We start from the raw sequence: 14,963 nt of genomic DNA on the forward strand, positions 1-14,963 counted from the left end.
ATCTCCAGTTACTTTCCGGTTCACCTTTATCTCTCCCCATATATTTTTATTTTCATTTTCATTTCACCTCATGTTACACTTTCCACCTTCTAATACCATGTCACCCTCACAACACCCCCACAACAACCCCATTAAGTTTTATTTACATTCCCTCCGCAAACATGCCTTCGCCCTAGCCAGATTACGCTCTCATATTCTATTTTCTCAGGCTTGTCTGACATTTGGCATCACCCCCAAAGGCCTCACACTTAAAGTTCCCATCTCTGGCTGCAACCCTTCCTTCCATCAGTCCCTATACCAGTTCCAAACTGAACAATCCATTGCCCTCACCCACCTAATCCTCCACCTACACATCAACTCAGCCAATGAACACACCCGTCAACTCCTATCCTTAATAAAAGTCCTTAATCTTTCCTCTCCCACATCCACACCGGCTGTTCAGAGCATCCTCCTACAGGCCAACCGTAAATTAGAACAGCATGCCACCCTCCACCTCAAAAAACTATCCAATCTCCTGGTTTCCCACCTCCGGAAAGGCAACTCACTCACCCTTCACAACCTTTCCAGCAAACCTCCACCTCCTCTCATTGCACACAAACCCAGTCTCTCCCATCTACTCAATCTCCCACTTCCAGCTCCACTCCCTCCAAAACCTCAAAGTTCCGATCAACACAATCTGGAAACACAACACCCTAATTCTGTAGTTAACCTTTCCTCCAAACCTCTCTCCCAATCTGAAACCTCTGTCCTATCCAAAGGCCTCACCTTCAGCCCCACTCCCAGATTCAACCAAACAGCCCTCGTCAAAGATTTACTGTCCTACACCCGTACTCTCTGCTGGAAGTATCACTTTGCCACGAAGAAAAATGATCCTAATCCTACTCCTAATGATCCGACTTCTCAAGACACCATCCAAATTGAACCCTGCCTGGAACAGTTCCGTCCTCCGTCACAGCGGGACCCACCTCCTCTTCCTCAAAATCACCCTCTCCAAACCTTCCAGGAATTTCTGACTTCCAGCCTTGCATCTCAATCCTTCTTAAAAAACCTTAATCCTACACCCAACATCACCACTGCTGAAGCCCAGGCTATCCGTGATCTGAAGGCTGACCGATCCATCGTCATTCTTCCGGCGGACAAGGGTTCCACAACCGTGGTACTTGATCGTCGGGAGTATATGGCTGAGGGACTGCGTCAGCTTTCAGACAACACCACATACAAAGTTTGCCAAGGTAACCCCATTCCCGATGTCCAGGCGGAGCTTCAAGGAATCCTCAGAACCTTAGGCCCCCTGCAAAACCTTTCACCTGACTCCATCAACCTCCTGACCCCACCGACACCCCGCACCCCTACCTTCTACCTTCTTCCTAAAATCCACAAACCCAATCATCCCGGCCGCCCCATTGTAGCTGGTTACCAAGCCCCCACAGAACGTATCTCTGCCTACGTAGATCAACACCTTCAACCCATTACATGCAGTCTCCCATCCTTCATCAAGGACACCAACCACTTTCTTGAACGCCTGGAATCCTTACCCAATCTGTTACCCCCGGAAACCATCCTTGTAACCATTGATGCCACGTCCTTATACACAAATATTCCGCACGTCCAGGGCCTCGCTGCGATGGAGCATTTCCTTTCACGCCGATCACCTACCACCCTACCTAAAACCTCTTTCCTCATTACCTTAGCCAGCTTCATCCTGACCCACAACTTCTTCACTTTTGAAGGCCAGACATATCAACAATTAAAGGGAACAGCCATGGGTACCAGGATGGCCCCCTCGTATGCCAACCTATTCATGGGTCGCTTAGAGGAAGCCTTCTTGGTTACCCAAGTCTGCCAACCCAAAGTTTGGTACAGATTTATTGATGACATCTTTATGATCTGGACTCACAGTGAAGAAGAACTCCAGAATTTCCTCTCCAACCTCAACTCCTTTGGTTCCATCAGATTCACCTGGTCCTCTTCCAAATCCCATGCCACTTTCCTTGACGTTGACCTCCACCTGTCCAATGGCCAACTTCACACGTCCGTCCACATTAAACCCACCAACAAGCAACAGTACCTCCATTATGACAGCTGCCACCCATTCCACATCAAACGGTCCCTTCCCTACAGCCTAGGTCTTCGTGGCAAACGAATCTGCTCCAGTCTGGAATCCCTGAATCAGTACACCAACAACCTGAAAACAGCTTTCGCATCCCGCAACTACCCTCCCGACCTGGTACAGAAGCAAATAACCAGAGCCACTTCCTCGTCCCCTCAAACCCAGAATCCCCCACAGAAAAAACACAAAAGTGCCCCACTTGTGACAGGATACTTTCCGGGACTGGACCAGACTCTGAATGTGGCTCTCCAGCAGGGATACGACTTCCTCAAATCCTGCCCTGAAATGAGATCCATCCTTCATGAAATCCTCCCCACTCCGCCAAGAGTGTCTTTCCGCCGTCCACCTAACCTTCGTAACCTGTTAGTTCATCCCTATGAAATCCCCAAACCACCTTCCCTACCCTCTGGCTCCTATCCTTGTAACCGCCCCCGATGCAAAACCTGTCCCATGCACCCTCCCACCACCACCTACTCCAGTCCTGTAACCCGGAAGGTGTACACGATCAAAGGCAGAGCCACGTGTGAAAGCACCCACGTGATTTACCAACTGACCTGCCTACACTGTGATGCATTCTATGTGGGAATGACCAGCAACAAACTGTCCATTCGCATGAATGGACACAGGCAGACAGTGTTTGTTGGTAATGAGGATCACCCTGTGGCTAAACATGCCTTGGTGCACAGCCAGCACATCTTGGCACAGTGTTACACCGTCCGGGTTATCTGGATACTTCCCACCAACACCAACCTATCCGAACTCCGGAGATGGGAACTTGCCCTTCAGTATATCCTCTCTTCTCGTCATCCGCCAGGCCTCAATCTCCGCTAATTTCAAGTTTCCGCCACTCATACCTCACCTGTCTTTCAACAACTTCTTTGCCTCTACACTTCTCCCTCGACTGACATCTCTGCCCAAACTCTTTGTCTTTAAATATGTCTGCTTGTGTCTGTATGTGTGGATGGATATGTGCGTGTGTGCGAGTGTCTACCTGTCCTTTTTTCCCCCTAAGGTAAGTCTTTCCACTCCCGGGATTGGAATGACTCCTTACCCTCTCCCTTAAAACCCACTTCCTTTCGTCTTCCCCTCTCCTTCCCTCTTTCCTGATGAGGCAACAGTTTGTTGCGAAAGCTTGAATTTTGTGTGTATGTTTGTGTGTCTATCGACCTGCCAGCGCTTTCGTTCGGTAAGTCACCTCATCTTTGATTTTTTTATATTTATATATATATATATATATATATATATATATATATATATATATATATATATATATATATAGAGGAAACTTACCAAACAAAAGCGCTGGCAGGTCGATAGACACACAAACAAACACAAACATACACACAAAATTCTAGCTTTCGCAACCAATGGTTGCCTCGTCAGGAAAGAGGGAAGGAGAAGGAAAGACAAAAGGATATGGGTTTTAAGGGAGAGGGTAAGGAGTCATTCCAATCCCGGGAGCGGAAAGACTTACCTTAGGGGGGAAAAAGGACAGGTATACACTCGCACACACACACATATCCATCCACACATACACCTTGTGTCTGTGTATGTGTGGATGGATATGTGTGTGTGTGCGAGTGTATACCTGTCCTTTTTCCCCCCTAAGGTAAGTCTTTCCGCTCCCGGGATTGGAATGACTCCTTACCCTCTCCCTTAAAACCCATATCCTTTTGTCTTTCCTTCTCCTTCCCTCTTTCCTGACGAGGCAACCATTGGTTGCGAAAGCTAGAATTTTGTGTGTATGTTTGTGTTTGTTTGTGTGTCTATCGACCTGCCAGCGCTTTTGTTTGGTAAGTTTCATCATCTTTCTTTTAGATATATTTTTCCCACGTGGAATGTTTCCCTCTTTTATATATATATATATATATATATATATATATATATATATATATATATATATATATTATTTCACATTTACTTGCTTCATTCTCTAGAAAGCTTTTTATTTTATTTTAGATTTATTTTTATTAATTTTATTTATCTGTTGTACATCTATATAAATATAAATAATGTCACACTGACACATTAACACATTTGAGCTTTGGCAAAAGCTGCCTTCAGAGCAGAAAACATGCACATATTTACACAAACAATTTTCAAATAGCAAAAAAATGGTTCAAATGGCTCTGAGCACTATGGGACTTAACATCTGAGGTCATCAGTCCCCTAGAACTTAGAACTACTTAAACCTAACTAACCTAAGGACATCACACACATCCATGCCCGAGGCAGGATTCGAACCTGCGACTGTAGCGGTCCCGCGGTTCCGGACTGCAGCGCCTAGAACCGCGTGGCCACCGCGGTCGGCTTCAAATAGCAATTCAGGGAAAAGGAATTAATATGTGCAATGGATGTAAAATAATGATGACTGAAATATGTTCACATATGATGTGTGCAAGTGAACAATGCCTAAAGCAGAATGAAATACACAATTTCACCATAAAAATTATGTTTTGCAAGCTATTTCTGCATCCCCCCCCCCCCCCTCCCCCCCCCCCTCCTCCGCCCTACGTGAACTAAGCCTCGATGTGGTAGGCGGCTCAGTACTCAACGATCCAGATGTCAGATGTGGGACAGTCTATTCCTAATAACCTGTTGCTTGGTAATGGGTGACAGGACGTTAATTAGTCAGCAACATGGGAGAGGAAGTGAAGAAGATCAAAAGCTTCTGTGGCAGATGAAGATATCAATGTCAATGGCAAAGGAAGGGGATGAGTCAATTTCTCCTCATCGTAAAGATGGAGAGGCTGCACCTCAGTATGGCAGATCTAGTAGAAGAAGCAACCTGCCAAGCAACCCAAATATCCACATTGTGTCTGACCTGCAACAACTGGCTATATGATCAGTATGGTGGCTGCAGAAGTCAGTAGTATATGTTACCAAAGAGAGTGGCTACAAAAAGTGTCTGTTCCCATAAAGGGCTGCCAGTTAAAACCCATCTGGCAATGAAATCACAGATGTAACATCCCAAGAAGCAACTGAGATCCCTTTTAATCTACTTTCAAGTAAGACATGAAGATAAACAATGAACGGAAAAGACTCTAGGAGGTAAGAAGAATCTGAGATTCCTACAATTTCTCACATAAGGCCCAAGAAAAAAACATCTGATAGGCATATGAACATCAACACCTTACTAAAGATTAGGAAACTTAAACAACTGACAGACATGTTAAACAGATACAACATACTAATACTAGCGCTTCACGAAACCAGAATGGAGATGAGAATATATTCGTGTCAGATAGCTACAGAACTTGTAAATGGAAATCAGCCATAAAGAATAAATATACTTGGAACAACTTTCATGGTCAAACACACATTCAACATTAATGACATATTTTACATCTCCATCTCAATGAATATCACTTCTCCCTTTTAGATCAGCAAACAATGGCTGTACCATCATAAAAGTGCACTGCACCTACCAACAATGATAACAGAAAAAAACTCAAAAAATTCAATCAATTTTGGGCACATTTAATGAGACATCAAAAATACCAAAGAACCACATAAAATTACAAGTGGGAGTCTTCAAAGCACAGGTCGGCAGATAAGAGAAATACAAGGAAACAGCAGGAAGTTTTGCTGCCCACAAATGCACAAATAAAAGAGGAGGAAGGGTCATCAACTTCTGCAGACAATTTGACTTAAAAATAATTTCAACCTTTTTCAAAAAAATAACAAGGAGAAAGAAGACCTGGTCTTCTCCTAATAAACATTCAGGTAGGCTTCAGTTGGATCTTGTGGCAACACCCAAACAAAAGCGTAGATAAATCATGAATATTTAGTCAAAAGAGGACCAGACATAGACTTGGACCAAAGGTTAACAGATGCCAGAGCCAAATTTCAACCTAAAAGTCCAAACCCCAAAATAAAAATGTCCATACAATTGACACAAAATTTGCCTGAAAACAGGAACAAATTATTTAAAAAGCTTCACACAGAGAAGATGGGGAAACTGGGATGAGATCAAAGGAGCAAGTACAGAAGTGGTAAAAGTTAGTTAATTAGTAATGTGTTCCGTTGATCAATCTCATGGCAACCATTATGATGTGGAACGTGTCAAGTGCATAAGAAATGCACATACGAATCAAGTTTTTTTTTTTTCTTTTTTTTTAAGCTTAAAATTTTTATTACCTGCCCCAGTTCCTTAAATGGCACAAAATGCATATATTAGACCTATAGATTTATTTATTCCTATTGAAGAATTCATCTGCAATATAGAAGGAGTTGTCAAGGAGATACGATTTCAGTTTATTTTTGAAACTATTACGGCAGTCTGTCAGACATTTTATTTCATCTGGTAATTTATCAAAACGTTTTAGAGCAGCATATTTTACCCTTTTCTGCACCAAGGATAGGTTAAGTAGAGGATAGTGTAAGTCTTTCTTCTGGTACTATAATCATGAATATCACTGGTGTTTTTAAACTGGTCCATGTTGTTAAAAACAAAGTTCATTACTGAGTAAATGTACTGTGAGGCTGTTGTAAGAATTTCCAACCTTTTAGACAGAGGCTTACAATATGTGTGACCATGAGCCCCACACATTATTCTAATCACTTTCTTTTGAGCAGTGAATACTTTTTGCCTTAGTGTCGAGTTACCCCAAAATATTATTCTGTATGACATCAGAAAGTGAAAGTATGAGAAGTATGTTAGCTTGCTAATTTCTATATCCTCAAAATTGGCAATTATTCTGATTGCAAAAGTTGCTGAACCTGGTCACTGTAGGAGATGTAAAATAAGAATTTTCCAATTAAGATTCTCATTTATATGTACACCCAAAAACTTAGTATGTTCTACTCTGGCTACTAACTTCTGTTGATGTGTTATATTTATTGAAGGAACTGTACTTCTTCCAGCAGAAAATTGGATGTACTGTGTTTTTTTTTCAAAGTTCAGAGCAAGCCTATTTGCAGAAAATCAATTAATAACTTTTCCAAAGACATTATTTGTATCATTTTCTATTGGAGTTTCTTTTACTGGTTTAATAATAATGCTTGTATCATCAGCAAAAAGTGTCAGTTTAGCTTCTTGTTCCAGATAAGAAGGGAGGTCATTCACACATATCAAGAACAGAAGGGGACCCATGATCTGACTCTGTGGAATATCTAATGTGATTTCACATCAGTTAGATGAAGTGGTAAACTTCTTTAAATCACTTAAACCATATAAAGAAACTTTTTGCTTCCTGTTCTGTAGATTTAACTTAAACCACTCATGTGCTATTCCATTTATACTGCAGAATTGTAATTTCTGTAACATAATGTCATGCTTTGGATATGTCGCAAAAAAATCCTATTTGTGACATTTTATTATTTAAAGACTCTATTATGTGAGCAGTGAAATTGTATATTGCTGTCTTAGCAGAACTGTATTTTTGAAATCCGAATTGTAACTTGTTAAGTATCTCATTATGCTGAGATGGTTAACCACTCTCGAGTACATTACTTTCTCAACGATTTTTGAAAATGCTGTAAGCAAGGATACTGGCCAGTAATTAGTGACACCTGTGGTGTCCCCTTTTTTGTAGAGTGGCTTAACAATCGCATATTTTAACCTGTCTGTGAAAATACCTTGAATTAGTGACACATTACATATGTGACTCAGAACGTCAGCTGTAACTGCTCCACGTTGTTTCAGTCTCTTGTTAGAGATGTCATCCACTCCACCAGAACATTTATTTTTCAAAGATTTCATAATTTTCCTTATTTCATAAGAGGTTGTTTGGTGAAAATTAATCTGACTAAGATATCTCAAAGCGTTAGAACAAACATCAAGAAAAAGGAAATATTGAAAGTGGAACAAGACATGGGAAGAAGTGATAGTGTGCAGACTAAGTGCTTGGAAAAAATGGGACTCCTGCAAAAAGGAGAGAGGCTGGAACACATTGACTGAGATCATACGACAGACATAAAAATAGGAAACAGATATAAACTTCAGACAGAACAAAGTTAGGGAATTCTACAAAGTTTCCAAAGAAGAAATAATTGGGTACACACAGGTGAGCCTTGTCTTCAAAGATTCTACAGGCTAACTGATTACCAAGGATGAAGACAACTGCCAGTCACTAGCAAAGTACTTCAAGAATCTTTTAAACCATGAGTAACCAACATGACAACTAATTTTCAGAAAATCTCAAAAGGATAAACCACCTTCAGAACCACAGTCGCTGCATCAAATTGAACATGTTGGGCAGCTGAAAAACAATAACAGAGCAACAGGTGAAGACAGGATATCAGCTGAGATGTGAAAACTGGGAGGGAAACATTTATGAGGTTATTAAAGTTAATAAAATAAACATAAATCGCGAGTCTTTTTCAGAGAAATGAAGAGCAGAATTAAAAGCTTTGAGGCAAAAGAACCCTTCATAACAGAACAAGATGGCACAATAAAAATTGGCAAGAAAAAGTTGTGTAAGGAAATGGCTAGGAATTTTAGGGATTTGCTGAATGCAGAAGCACCAACAATAAAGTGGACACACTAATGCTCCAGGGAGAAAAGTCAGGATAATCTAGACAATGCACCCACCAGGGCAGAAGTAGCAGAAGCAATTAAAAACCTCAAAAACAACAAGACATCAGGCAATGATGGTATCTGATTTAATCCAGGACACTGGCACAAAGACTGATAATCAGGAACTTTGCACAAGCACCTCCCCTCCCCTTGCCAGCCAAATACTAACAGAAAAAATTTTCCATCACCAAGATTCGAATTGCAGAAGTGCACTGTAACAACAACAACTACAGAGGCAGGTACAGACAGAATGTGATACCAGAAATCCCTGGAAAATCACATATGAGGTTTGTAACAGCTCTTTTCCCTATTAATATGCCTTTTTACTTATTGTGTAACCCTTGATCGTCTCCTACTCTATAGCCTCTTTCTTACTGACAGATTTATTTATTTCTTGTTCCACAGATCCATAATGTAAACAGACCACATGACATGGAAAGAGACAATTTTACAAACTTTCTGTGTTCATTAGACAACTATGCACTTGGGATTAAGTAACTAGTACTGATCAATTAAATGTGAACATGTTATGCATGTTCTGACATAAAAATAAGATGTACACTAAACAGGTCAGGCATGCACTACACATCAGAGGCTGCTACTCAGGTAGCTGACTCTGTATGGTGTGCACACAAGGGGTTTTTGGATTAGGCAACTCTCTATCCAATCCAGATAATTATAGCTATAGGAAACCCAGAAGTATCAGTGTAAGATTCAAAGAAATACCTCCCACATGTGAGAGTGTTAAAATCATAATGGTAAACTGCTGCAGCATTAGCAAAAAAAGTGCCATAGTTTGAAGTGCTCATGAAAAACAGTGAAACTCACATAAACTAGGTACAGAAAGCTGGTTAAAACCTGAAATTGACAGCAGTGAGATTTTGGGGGAAAATCTGAGTGTATATCGAAAGAATAAACAAATGGGAAATGGAGGTGGTGTATTTGTTGCAGTAGACAAGAAACTCAAATTTTCTGAGATAGAAATTGAAGCTGCATGTGAGACTGTGTGGGCAAGACTCAGTATCAGGAGTGAGTATAAAATGATACCTGGATCCTTCTATCACCCTCCAGACTCATCTCTTGATGTAACTGAAAACTTTTGAAAAACCTCAGTTCACTTGTATATAAGTTCCACAATCATACTGTAACCATGAGTGAAGACTTTAATTACAATTCTGTTAGTGCTGGCCATGATAAGACATCCTGTGAAAAATTACTAAATATAGTCTCTGAAAACTACCTACAACAGATAGTTACAGACCCCACACATGATGGAAATACATTGGATCTAACGGTAACAAATAGGCTGACCTCTTTGAAGCTGTCAACGTCGAAATTGGTATCAGTGACCATGACATAGTTGTGGCAACAATGATTACCAAAGTACAAAGAACAACTAAAACAAGCAGATATATATGGTCAATAAAACAGATAGAAAATCAGTTATGTGATATCTTAATGAGAAACTTGAAACTTTCAGCACAGTGCATGAGCATGTAGAAGAACAATGACTCAAGTTTAAAAGAATAGTTGACTATACACTGTATAAATATGTACCTAGTAGAACAGTCATAATGGGAGCATGTAAGGAAACTTCTAAAGAAACAGAGATTACTGCTAATAGGTGTAAAACAAAGCAAACGGATATAAATAGAGAGATACTGAATGAAATGTGTCTGGCTGTCAATAGAGCAATGCATGAAGCCTTCAGTGACTACCATAGCAGAATTCTTCTTCTTTTGTTACTGCCTTAGCCCCACATCATTCATAGGGTCGGCAGGGCTAAGTATGGACCTGGCATCGTTAATTTTAAGGAGTAGCCAGATGCCCTTCCTAGCACCACCCCATACTCTCCAGGATGGAATTAGTGTACCCCAGCTGTCTCCATTTAGTGTAAATCATGAAAGAGTGTGAATGTGTTTCAAATGTCTGCAAGTCATGTAACAGAAGCGGGACGTGGGGACCAGCCCGGTATTCACCTAGTGGGATGTGGAAAACTGCCTAAAAACCACATCCAGGCTGGCCGGCACACCGGCCCTCGTCGGTAATCTGCCAAGCGGATATGATCCAGGGCTGGCGTGCCTACCCAAGTCCAGGAAACAGCGTGTTAGCGCTCTCGGCTACCCTGGTGGGTAGGCTACCACAGCAGAATACTGTCAAATGACATTTCACAGAACCCAAAGAAATTTTGGTCACGCATAAAGTGTGTTAGTAGCACCAAAGTTAGTGACCAGTCGCTCATGAGTAAGACAGGAACAGAAATTGAGGGTAACAAAGCAAAAGCTGAAATGCTCAACTCCACTTTCAAATGTTCCTTTATAAAGGAAAACCCTTGAGAATTGCCGCAACTTAATCTTCATACCACTGAAAAGATGAATGAAATAAGTATTAGTATTAGTGTTGTTGAGAAACAGCTGAAATCATTAAAACTGAACAAAAATCCAGGGCTCAATGAAATGCCTATCAGATTATATACTGAATTTGTGGCTGAGTTAGCCCCTCCTTTATCTATAATTTATAAACTATAATCTTGGAAAAAAGCACAAGTCACACCTGTCTACAAGAAGAGTAGTAGAAGTGATCCACAAAACTACAAATATCTTTGACATTGATCTGTGAGGTGTCTTGAACAGAATGATGTCCTCAGTGCCAACCAGCGTGGATTCTGAACACATCGATCATGTGAAACCCAATTCTTACTTTTCCCACATGGCATAGTGAAAGCTTTGGATCAAGGCAGTCAGGTAGATGCAGTGTTTCTTGAGTCAGTACCACATCTACGCTTATTGTTGAAAGTACATTCACATGGGTTTTCAAGTGAAATTTATGACTGGTTTGAGGACTTGTTGGCGGGAAGGACACAGCATGTTATCTTGGATGGAGAGTCATTGTCAGATGTAGAGGTAACTTCGGATATGCCCGAGGGAAGTGTGTTGGAACCCTTGCTGTTCATGTTGTATATTAATGACTTTGTGGACAATATTAATGGTAATATCAGACTTTTTGCAGATGATCCAGTTATCTACAATAAAGTGTTGTCTGAAAGAAGCTGCGTGATTATTTAGTCAGGCCTTGATAAGATTTCAAAGTGGTGCAAAGCTTGGCAACTTGTTTTAAATGTTCAGAAATGTAAAATTACGCACTTCACAAAATCAAAAAAACCTAATATCCTATGATTATAATATCAGTAAGTCATTGTTTGGAATAGGAGAACATGTATAAATAACTGGATGTAACACTTTGTAGGGATATGAAATGAAATGATCACAGAGGCTCAGTCATGAGTAAAGCAGGTGGTAGACTTCAGTTTATTGGTAGAATACTGGGGAAGTGCAATCTATGTACAAAGAAGACTGCTTACAAATCACTCGTGCAACTTGTTGTAGAATATTGCTCAAGTGTGTGAGAACCATACCAAATAGGACTAAAAGGAATATTGAATGTATAGGGCAGCAGGAATGGTCATGGGTTTGTTTGATTTGTGTGAGAGTGGCCCAGAGGTAATGAAGGAACTGAACTGAAAGATGCTTAAAGACAGATGTAAACTATCCCAAGAAAGTTTACTAACAAAGTTTCAAGAACCAGGTTTAAATGACAAGTCTAGTAATTTACTATTACCCCCTATACAATACTCACATAGGGATTATGGGGATAACACTACAATAATAACTGCACACACAGAGGCATTCAAACAATCATTCTTCCTGCACTCCATATGTGAATGGAACGAAAAGAAACCCTAACAACTGGTACAATGGGATGTACACACTGCCATGAACCTCACAATGGTTTGCACAATATACATGTAGACGTAGAATACTGCACAACACAACACCACCTGTACATAGTAGGATGAGAGTTACAAAGTGCCTCCCCCTCATGTTGCATTTTTTCATCCTTTATGTATGATATTTATACATAATATAGGCTGCACCAAAATAATACAGGAGGTCTATATAAATTGTGTAACACAATTGTTCTGAATTTACTTTATAGTTTCAGTTTTTACATCAAAAAGTGTATGAACTGTGAAAAGAATGTAGATGTTGTGCTTCACTAGCAGCTCAATCTGTTCACAATTTTGGCTTTGTCAGTTCCCAACCAAATTGGCAAGTACCTGCATAACATAGACCTGTTATGGTACAGATTAGTCTGTCACCAAAATCAAGATTTCAAGAGAGCAGATGGGGGGAGTGTGTTAGGGTTAGAGGGAGAGGAGGGGGAGAGTCTACACGTATCACATTCTACTCTGTATTAGTGGTTAGTCACAGCTTTTCTTAGTGTCAAAGTTTTTATTCCTCTAAGGTGCATAATTTTAATAATGCACTTGCTTTGCCCCTAGTGTTCAGTGTATTTACCTTAAGGTTTTTCTGCTATAAAGCATGTATTGTGTTTCTTTTAAAACAGATAAATATGTTTTTGACTTGTACATTTGTTCAGTATGTATTTAGTTAGTCAAATGACTGTTTTTTAAGCAGAGTGCTCTAGATTAGGCTGCAGTGAATTGTTATTTAAACACGTTAGATAAACTAATCAGTATAAAACATACCAATCGCACAAACTCATCCCACTCCAAGTAGCCATTCTGGTCCTGATCGGCTTTTCTCAGAATTTCTCTAACAGCAACATCAGGAATATCTCTTTCATATGATGCACTTCTGATGATATTCTTCAGCTCTACGAGCGATATTCGCCCATCATTATTCAAGTCATACTTGTTGAAGATTCTCCGCCAGTGCTGTAAGTGAAATGATTTGCATAAAAATGTCTATGTAATTGTACAATGGTAAGGTGAAAGTAGAGCAACAGATATAGAAAAAGTATTACTGGATGAAGTGGAACTTCGGTCTCCTCTGGATGCTGGCTCAGTTCAATGCCTTCACCAGCCGACATATTCGTTTCCTGAAAAATAAAACGATTCTGTTTGACCCAGAAGGTCGAGCTGTATATTTTATATTATCCTACTTTGATTTATGGGATAGTGAGATTCGTACATTCATTCTTTTATTCGTTCATACATACCACACCCCATGAAACCTATAATGAAGGAGATCCTTAAGGGGTGTGAAATGAGCTAAATTATACATACACTGGCATCTGTTCGCCAACCTTCAATCTAAGAAATAGAAAGATAGACAACAGTCTTACATTCATTTAAATTCTATTCTAACGTTTCAGCCAGTCTAAAGTAAAGAGATTTAATAGCACCACAGAAGGGACTTTTGGCGTAATTTGTGTTTACTCTACGGTAAATTATCGAGCAGACTGGACGATATTGCCGTTTTGTTACACATTCCTCCTCTGGCAGTGGGGCGAGAAACGAATAACATAACTTTAAGCTGACAAAGTTAAATTCCGTTCACGATGTATTAACTTACTTAAAACCAGTGTAAGAAGTCTCTTACAATGCAAATCAGTAAAACTGGTAAGCACTGTTGAACAGATCACTTTGTTTCAATAAAGCTCCTAGAACACGTGGGAAAGACGTTACTCACGCTAACACTAAAACGTACTCGCACGATGGGAGTCTTTAGTAACTTAGCTGCGCCTGTGTATCTTCACACACTAACTTATCTTATCTGTACGTTTAGGATTTCTACGAAGAACATGCCTCACCTTTGCGACGAACAGTGGCAGTCTTAGTAACGTTTCAGACCTGTCAGATAACCATATTTTTACCCCAGAAGTAAGTGTTATCAGATTTGTGAAGCGTATATCGGTACGCCGGGGTGAGTCACTTTCGTCTGACCATTCAAACTTTCCACGCCGTTGACAAATGAATAAAGCAACTTGTCGCGCGCTCACAGGCAGCGCTGTCGCAGTTAATTTATTACAAAAGTACACTGCCTCTGAACGAAGCGCGCGTATCGTGTTCTAAACCATAGAAATTTTCTTGGTCTGCCAGAAAGTCGTTCATCTAACACAAATATCCAACACTTTTGGACCTGTTAAATGTGTAATCTTTGTTCTGACATCAATCGCTAATTTTTTTAATGATTTAAATACGGTTTGTAACGTCTGGGAAACATACGGAACTACGCTCATTTCACCTTCTTCCGTCTAGACACCCTTACCTGATTGCGCTTGGTGTAACAAATCCTCCTCTCTACCTCAATCTTTGGAATTAAACATTACAAATTCCCATCTCTGTATCTCACTTTCCTTACTTTTGATTCTGTTCCACAAACCTAGCTACTTCGTGTTCGCTGTCTAGCCTGGAAACATCACACTCCAGCTGGTAGATAGAGGTATCATCGTCACCGTGCGGCGTATCAACGATCTCCTACAAAATAGTTGTCGTTACATCTAAATCATATGCTTTTCGTTATATCA

At 40.3% G+C, this 14,963-nt stretch overlaps 1 protein-coding gene across 1 annotated transcript in view; it reads right to left on the reverse strand.

Annotated features, from left to right (window-relative positions):
• The window catches only part of LOC124545320 (rhomboid-related protein 2-like), a 76,806-nt gene extending 62,670 nt beyond the window's left edge, over positions 1 to 14,136 (reverse strand). Inside the window, exons 1-3 of the mRNA XM_047124221.1 lie at positions 14,009 to 14,136; positions 13,458 to 13,532; positions 13,180 to 13,368 (exon numbers count right to left, since the gene is read on the reverse strand). Coding sequence (XP_046980177.1) covers positions 13,180 to 13,368; positions 13,458 to 13,523 — 255 coding nt within the window. The 5' untranslated portion in view covers positions 13,524 to 13,532; positions 14,009 to 14,136. The remainder of the gene's footprint in view (positions 1 to 13,179; positions 13,369 to 13,457; positions 13,533 to 14,008) is intronic.
• Positions 14,137 to 14,963: the final 827 nt, after the last annotated feature.

The sequence above is a fragment of the Schistocerca americana genome, chromosome 8 (genome assembly GCF_021461395.2).
Source record: "Schistocerca americana isolate TAMUIC-IGC-003095 chromosome 8, iqSchAmer2.1, whole genome shotgun sequence".
Taxonomy (NCBI): Eukaryota; Metazoa; Arthropoda; class Insecta; order Orthoptera; family Acrididae; genus Schistocerca; species Schistocerca americana.